The sequence below is a fragment of the Arctopsyche grandis genome, chromosome 9, assembly GCF_051622035.1.
Source record: "Arctopsyche grandis isolate Sample6627 chromosome 9, ASM5162203v2, whole genome shotgun sequence".
Lineage (NCBI taxonomy): Eukaryota > Metazoa > Arthropoda > Insecta > Trichoptera > Hydropsychidae > Arctopsyche > Arctopsyche grandis.
The window spans coordinates 6,251,857-6,260,712 of NC_135363.1; the positions used below are offsets into that span (position 1 = coordinate 6,251,857).

General features: G+C 35.3%; 1 protein-coding gene across 2 annotated transcripts; it reads left to right on the forward strand.

The window, feature by feature from the left end:
* The first annotated feature begins 487 nt into the window (after positions 1-487).
* On the forward strand, positions 488-7,128 carry Fpps (Farnesyl pyrophosphate synthase). Of its 2 annotated transcripts, none has more exons than XM_077438386.1 (6): positions 488-869; positions 4,068-4,236; positions 4,373-4,513; positions 5,698-5,901; positions 5,972-6,211; positions 6,292-7,128. In XM_077438386.1, exons 1-6 carry the CDS (start codon positions 712-714, stop codon positions 6,625-6,627), a joined length of 1,248 nt encoding a protein of 415 aa, XP_077294512.1. In that variant the 5' UTR covers positions 488-711; the 3' UTR covers positions 6,628-7,128. The 2 variants fall into 2 exon arrangements, with proteins under 2 accessions (XP_077294512.1, XP_077294514.1); XM_077438388.1 differs by lacking the exon at positions 488-869 and adding an exon at positions 3,678-3,994.
* The last annotated feature ends 1,728 nt before the right edge of the window (positions 7,129-8,856 follow it).

Below are 8,856 nucleotides of genomic sequence, written 5' to 3' on the forward strand. Positions count from 1 at the left end.
TACCAAGAGTGTTGGCTTTAATTTCACCCGATGACCTTGAGATTATTTAACGGCGTGTATTGTATATTATTACTAGCTGAACCCTGCATGCGTTGCAATGCCACAATAACGCATGCAATTCCCGTTCCCTTTCCCGTTCCCATTTTTCGGAACAACGCAAGCAGTGAACACCCTGGTCGCGACGCGAAAACATTTGAAATTATAGCGAATGACACTCATTCCCGTTTTTCCCGTTTCCGTTCCCGTTTTTTCCCATTTTTTTTTCACAGTAATCTTCCCGGACATGCATACAACAAATCCTGAAAGTTCTATGGTAATCGCTTCAGTGGCTTAGGAGCCTATTCGAGACACACACACACACACAGACATTCATTTATATATATATATAGATACACAGTGCCACGTTACATCCGAATTAATAATTCTTACTGGAATCTAAGCGGCCTAGCCGCAGAATTCTAGTTGGAATAAATGTGCGAATAAAATTGCACAAAAGAGTAGAGAGGCGAGCAGCGAGTAGTGGCAGCCCTGATAAGAGTACGTGACAAGGCGATGGGTGCGACGCGGCATAACCGGCCCGACTTCGGTGCCGGATAGACGTGCGTGAGGGGCTTGTCGTTCGAATTTCCCTCTCATAACACGCACACGAAGAAGCTCCCATCACTGAGACTATCCACCCGAGTCAATCCACGCACCAATACCGAACGCAACATGGCCATGTCATGGAGTGTGCGGGGCGCCTGTCGGATTGGAGCGGCCCTGAGAGGCGGGGGGCGCACGCTCTCGGCCTCCGCCCCCCTGGCGGCCGACCAGCGATCCGACGAGCCGCTGCCCGACCAGAAATTGCTCAACTTCAAACGCTACCACAGGTTGATATTCCACCCGCCTAATGCTAATCCTTTTACACTAATGTATACAATACGAATGTGTGTAATATATTATATACATATATGTATATATGGGACCGGTTAGTTAGAAAGTGGCGTTATTTAAATTTAGAATTCGACGCACGTGCTCATCGAATATGTCTTACTTGATTGTTGTTCCGTGTCGTCGAACCGTTTGTGTCGGTTTCAGTTTTAAATTCGTGCGTAAAACTTTTGAATTGACGGACGTGTTTTTGTTTTGAACGTGCGCCATTTTGACAGCCCGAACGACGGTTGCCGACTGCCATTTCGGGTCTTGGCGCTACCATAAACGGCCATGCTCTTCAAGGGGAATTGTTTTTTTAAGTTTCAGTAATACTTGTGTAAATACGTGCTTATTTAAGGTTATGGACTGTTGTTCGAATTCAAACATCGTATTGATTGTATAATGTTGACTCTTTCAGTTACTCAGACTTATTTGAAAAGCGCAACATATTGTTGACATTGTGCGCAAAAGTTGACCTTTCATTTTATTTAATTCATATATTTTATCATTTTTACAAACCTCCTTTACGTTTCACTTACGATTACAATTTAGGAAAAGATTTGCCTCTTATCCGTTCGTTTTCATACTTCATTCGTGCTCATTTTGGTCATCAATATAAGTAAATGGATCCTCCGCCATTACGATAGAGATAAAATATCGTTTAAGTCGCGTTTGAAGTTTTCAAATTTTAAATCTGGGTGACGTCTATGCAGTATTTAGTTTTATTCATAGATGGCGGTTGTAAAATAAAATTATTGGTATTTTTATTCAAAATAATAATTTTTATGCACAGGGGAGTGACTACAGTATATTAAAAAGTTTTTACTATCCAAGTAGTTACTATTACACGGTAAACGGGTTACATCCCAAATGTGAATCGCTACCAGGACAACCGCCGCTACGAAAATCGCTCGCGCGTTTCTCCTGTCGCCTGTCCACAAACTGCCCAAATACTGCACGGCATATGCTTTTTTGTACGAGATTTGGGCAGTTTTCTGTACGGCAATTTCCCTGTGCCGCGAATTTTCGTGCGGCAGGAGACCGCGCGAGTGATTTTCGTAGCGGCGGGTTATCCTGGTAGCGATTCACATTTGTGATGTAATCATCGAACCCTATTACACATTTATGTATGATCCTGGATGCAGGAGGTTCCAAATGATACACATGGAGTAGCTTAAACAGTGTTTATTAGTGCGTATTTACTTCGGGCTAGCCTGCAGGTTAACCAACCAGACATTAAGCACGGTCGAAAATCGGTTCGGTGATTACTGGTCACAAAGTCACTAAAATCTCTATAACGGAACATCTAGCGGCTGAAAAGTCCATCATACTAACGAGAACTTGAGTGCTAAATATTGTGTATTCGCGATTTTCATGGTAAAAAGTGTCTTTGTGACCATCGCAATGTGACGAATAGTCCAATTACCCTAAAATCATTCCTATATGTATAAGGAAGTGGAATACGTGGGTGAGAAGTATGACAAGGGTAGTGGACATAGTACATAGAGTAAAGGGATTGAAATGCCAATGGACGGGCCACTTGGCTAGAATAATGAATGAAAGCTGGACAAAAGAAGTGCTAGAATGGTACCTGAGACAAGGCAAAAGGGTAAAATGAAGACCGCAGGGAAGATGGGTAGACGAAATTAAGAAAATGTGTGGGGTGAGATGGATGAGAGTTGCGCTAAACAGAGACGAGTGGAAGCGTATTGGAGAGACTTTCATCCAACAGTGGATGGTGAGCGGCTGTAAATGATGATGATGACGATGAAGTCAGCTTTATTATTACCGGTTCTCTCCCCATATTTAATATATTTTTTTTAATATTAAAGTTGCATAATTTGTGATCAGTATAATGCTATCGTAAAATATGCGTATTCTAAGAAAATGAGTTTTAATATTACCATGTTATATTGTTCACATAATGTAATAACTTTGAGGCCAACAACTTTCAATGTTTTTCATTTTCATTATCTAATAATATATGTAAATTATCAAATAACTCCTGTAAAAATTAAACATTATTATTTCAGTATGTATTTTCAAAATTATTAATAATCTAAGTTTTTTTTATCAAATTCATCAAATAATATATACCGAAAATCAAAGAATCTTATTATTTTTAATTTTGCAATAAATATGTATGTATATACAAAAACGACTTGGAAAAAAAATAACCTTGGCGTTTCCCATTTTGTGAGACTCTCAATTCGTTTATTTTTATATGTTTATTTTTATTACATTATTACACATTATAGAGTATATTTATTAATAGGACAAGTTACATTAATTCTAATACAACAAGAAAATATATTTTAGCCGTTTTCAAATCTTTCATTCATCAATTGGACGCTTTCGTTATACGTTTTTCGAACCTAGTTATCACTTTCCGGAATTTTTTTTTAATTTGTCGCATTGTCTTAATCCTCAAAGTTTTTTTTAAGAGTCTTAATCCATTTTTTCCTTAAACTATACAAATAATAAATTTGTTTAAATTAAACCCTTTTATATTATCTATGTAATATTTTTCTTTCATAAAACTTTCAAAAAATAAAAATACATATTGTATATTATATTTTCTACGTTTTAAAAATACCTACATAAACCTAGCCAAATATAGTTAGATTAAACTGAAAAAAAAAAAAATTGAAAATGTTCACATAATCCAAGCAATGTATGTAAATCTTCGATTTAGTACCATGCAATATTTATTACATTAGCACAAATTTACATTTTCTCAATTCCATTATATTTGAAAAGCAAGCAACATAATACCATTCAATTTGAAGCGTTCAAATATTCTATTCGAACCTACACATTGTATATTATCTTTCATGACTGAATAATAGTATAACAATTGGACTATATGTTATTGACACAGAATATTTCTAAAGATTCAGCTTACAGGGTTATTTGATACATATCTACGGGTCGTAGAAAAATAAACTATTCATTGTCACGTTACGATTTCCATTGTCATCTTTGGTATATATAGTTCAGAGTTTTGTTGGGTCGCTCTCATTCTTGGAAAGAGTCGCTTTAGTAACATATATATGTATATATCGTATACCAAAGAGGATATGTAAGTTTCATATTATAATCATTTTTTTTATATCTTTTCGCGATGAAGTGTTGAATTTTGGTGTTGCCAACAGGTCTTTGTCAACACTGAATTCGAAGTCGGTGCCGCTAGCAGCTAGCGGCACGGCTACATCTAAAGATCAGTCTAGGGAATTCATGGCTGTGTTTCCCGACATTGTCCGTGATCTCACGGAAGCAGGGAAACACATGGACGTCCCTGAAGCTTCCAAATGGCTGGCCAAGGTACCCATCGAATGGAATATGTTCCGTATTAAATTTTAACCAGATTAACGGAATATCATTTGCTACAGTACCTTCAGTCAAAGTGAATCTGGTTGCTACAGCCGAGCTTACATCATTTATTCGATAAAATTTTCAGGTACTTCAATACAATGTTCCCGGCGGAAAAAAGAATAGAGGCTTGGCTTTAGTCGTGTCGTACAAACAATTGCAAGATCCGAAAAATTTAACGCCGGAAAACATCAAATTGGCCGTCATCATGGGCTGGTGTGTAGAAATGGTGAGGAAATTTTAATCGTATGAATATACATTTTATCACAATGTTTATGGTCAATTTTATCATGTGCGAAAGTAAACTCAAGTGAAATTATTAGCTACTGTGCGTATTATCAAGATAACGTTTCAGCTGTTTACATTATATATGACTTTAAATTGTATTTTTAAAGATAAAATTGTGATAAAATATATTGTAAATGCAATAAGCTCTCAAAGCGTTTATTATGTATAATTATCATATTATACAGAATGAGGCGAAAACAATGAAACCAATTAGTGTCTTGAAAATGAACACTTTAATTAAAAAAAGAACAAACTATACAGTTTGTATAGCACTATGTCAGTCATTTTTATTTAAAAATTCTTTATTATTTAGAAGTATGAATATTCTTTGGTACATTCTTTATGTTCCGTAATTTGTACGTGGCGTAGACTTGACAGTATAAGCCCACACAATCAATTCATATTATACAGCAGCACATTTCACCTTAACGTATCAAGCAAAACTGGTTTTGTATGACCACTGTGGAAATATTCACGCACAACGTGACGTCATAGTGGCGAAACGAAAGTGCGCATGCGCATTTTAATATTTTCAGAAATATATTGTGACAATATTAACTATACCATCCGGGGCCCCCCCGGAATGGGCCTTTTCTACCAAAATTTACAACTTATAAATTATTAGCATCATCCACAATACGTTCGTAAGCCAATAATAAATTAAATTTATACTTATTTTACATAGTATTTAAAAACTGTGTTTCAATTACATATAGTAAATAAATAAAAAAAATATGGTTTTGTAAAATCCTAATGAAATACCATATACTGAAAAGCATGATAAAAAACGATAATAGCAAGTGGGGGCCTCAAATTTCAAATGCACCTAGGGCTCACCTTTTACTTGATCCGCTACTGACCATACCCGTCGCCTCTGTAATGTATATTTAAGCCGATTTTGCCTTGCACTCGACTAAAACATGTCTGAAAGTGCCGAAGCGTGCACTGCTGTATAGTATGAATAGAATTAGTTACTGCTGTGCCGGTGTGTTGTCTTGCAGTGCTGGATAGTATGAATAGACTGTTCATTTTCAAGCTATTAATCGTCTAATTGTTTCCGATTCACTATATATATAATTATATCTCTGAGGAATTATAATTGCATTGACGTGCTTTTTTTTGCAGTTCCAAGCCTTCTTGTTGGTGTTGGATGATATTATGGATGAATCGAGTACACGTCGAGGAATGCCGTGCTGGTATAAGCAACCAAATGTCGGATTAGGTGCTATCAACGATGGCCTTCTCATACAATCGGCCATGTTTTCAGTACTGAAAAAATATTTCCACAACGAACCGTATTACAAAAACGTTCTGGAAATGTTCAATGAGGTAAATATCACACTGTAATACAAAACTACGCGACTAATAGTCGATTTATAAACGTGTAACTATTTTTTAGATGACGCTGAAAACTACGATCGGTCAACACTTAGATTATCACACGTCTCAAGAAGGCAAACCAGACCTGTCGAAATTCACAATGAAATTGTATAACGCTATAGTAAAATATAAGACGGCTTATTACACCTTCCAAATGCCAGTCAGCTTAGCAATGCTGATGAGCGGCATCGACGATCCCGAAATGCATCGTCAGGCGAAGACAATTCTGCTAGAAATGGGTCAATTCTTCCAAATCCAAGTAAATTGAGAAATATTTTAACGTATCCGTTTAATTTATAGACGAATGTCGATTGTATGTTTGATTTAATTCGATGACAGGATGACTTCTTGGATTGTTTCGGAGACCCATCGGTGACCGGAAAGCTGGGATCTGATATCCAAACGGGAACGTGCTCCTGGTTAGCTGTCGTAGCTTTGCAACGTGCAAATCCTCAACAGAAAAAAGTCATGCAGGAGCACTACGGAGGCAAAAGCGACGATAGCGTTGAAAAGATCAAAGCTCTCTACGAGGAGTTGGGCATACCGAACACGTATGCGACGTACGAAGAAACTAGTTATAATCTCATCAAAACCCACATCCAACAAATCTCTCGAGGCTTACCTCACGCTTTATTCTTAAATATAATGGAGAAGATTTACAGAAGGGAGTGTTAAAAGATTGACGTGTCTAAACTTTTTTTCTTTTTACAAAAATTCAAATGTAAGGTGCATGTATGTATGTATGTATTTTTCATATTTTGTGATAGTTTATAAATGAATATTTTCAAAATGTCATACATATTACATTACTATTTGAAAGATATTTTTTATAAAATTGTTTTTACGGTGTGCAGTATGATCAACTGTGTTTTTAAAACCAAATAAATATTGGAAAAGCAATTTAGTTTTTTAAGGTGAAATTCCTACAAGAAGTCCGCTCTTCGCTTTGACAAGTCACTTGAACAGTGCATATGATTTTTTTTTTGTTCTTGATTAATTAAATTTAAGAGTTGTATTAATGCCAACGGTCATTCCATTTTGTTAACGAGAAATGTATGTATGTAGTTCGACAATAAAAGTTTTGTACAATGTACTATTGTATTAATCTGATTTAAAAATCAATTTTAAATCGTGTTTGCTGATTTTTCATTGTAAAATATATGTTTTTATACGATGAGGTATTTTTATTTCATAAAATTCCATAAACATATGTACTACATAAGAGCAAATATCAAATTATGATAATTTGAGAAATGGAAATGGTCTCCTTTTGGGGCGGGGTAAGTTGACGATGGGCCTTATTGGTAACACATTGGTAATAAATTAAATGTCTAAAAGCTAGCGAAAATATAAAAATTACATTCTCTTCTTCCACTATTAACCTAAACATGTTTTTGACACATGCACTATTTTTTTTTAATTATTTGGAGGAAAAATTTTGCTCCTTATGGTTCATAGAAAATATTCGACGCCAATATTGGTACTATGCCATTGATTTAGTACTATGCAATAATTACAATCAATATCATTGTTACCTTTTTGCTTAAAGACATTTTAATTTTATAAATTATAATAATCCCATGAAAATCATAAAGCAATTACCCAGTTCGACCTCTAGTGACCATTTTCGATTTATCCCCTAATTACCATCTGACTCTTATTTATTTATTTACTTAACACACGATTTTTTTTGCGGCGACTAGCGGTAGCGGTCAAAATCTCAAGGCTGCGCGACTAAATACAATAGATTATAAAAATCGCTCAACATTCAAACTAATATAAAAAAAACTCCATATACTATTGGAATAAACGTAGTACTACGTATCCAGCCTTCGCGATGAACCAATATCAAACGTAATACTACGAATCCCGCATTTCTCGTCAAGCTCATATGAAACGTAGTACTACGTGACCCGCTTGGGGTGTGTTAAGAACTAAGAGACGAATACTCATTATGGTTAAATGCTTTTGGGGTTTTGGCTATTGTTAACATTCAGCGCTGTTGGTACGTGTATTGCTATTTGGGATTGCCCTAATGACTATCCATAGTCTATTTATTACATATTGTTGCATAGGGGTAGGCTCAGGATCCAAATGAAAGGCCAATTTGGATCCTGAGCCTACTTATTCCAGAATTTATTCAACGTATAATCTGATCTACCGTGTGTACATCCTTATAGAGGACAAATTGCGCACCACAGCTTCCCTGATCCACTCATGTATATTGTTGGTCTCCGTGACGAGCCAGAATGTTAAATTACAGAAAACGCAAATATCGGAAGGCAAAGATCGAAAATCGGAAGATCAAAAAAAAGGGTGCATGGTAAACTAATGTGCGCGCGCAGAATACGGGAGGAAAAGCCTGTTCCTCTTGTTCCTGTTGTACCCTGCTCGTTAATTATACCCTTCTATTAAAAAATAGAGATTTAATAAATAGACGAGAAGACCCTATAGATCTTTACTAAAATTTAATATTAAGTTTTAAATCATTTGAAATTTATATTATAAATTTAATTTTGTTTTAATTTAATTAAATAATTTTTTTTTTATAATTTCAATAATTATTTTTTTTTATTTTACTTACTATTTTTCTATTAAATTATTATATTTTTTTTTTAAATACTAAAATTTAAAATCAAATATTTTTTTTTAATTAATAAATCTTATTTTATATTCAAATATTTCTCAAATATCAATATTTATGTAGAGTACATACGTGAGTATGTACCGTTTACCATGCACCCATTTTTTATCTTTGCCTTCCGATATTTGTATTTTCTGTAATTTAACATTCTGGCTCGTCACGTAGACCCATCTATTGTCTAGGCACGTAATGGTCTACCGTGGTGAGTCTTTTGTTTACGCACGCACTCGCCCAGGTCTGTGGGAACTCCAGCGTATCCT

Coding starts and splice junctions, on each gene's coding strand:
- Fpps (XM_077438386.1), top strand. CDS start 712: ATGGCCATGTCATGGAGTGTGCGGGGCGCCTGTCGGATTGGAGCGGCC. Junction 870..4,067: donor AACTTCAAACGCTACCACAG/GTTGATATTCCA, acceptor TGTTGCCAACAG/GTCTTTGTCAACACTGAATT. Junction 4,514..5,697: donor TGGGCTGGTGTGTAGAAATG/GTGAGGAAATTT, acceptor TTTTTTTTGCAG/TTCCAAGCCTTCTTGTTGGT.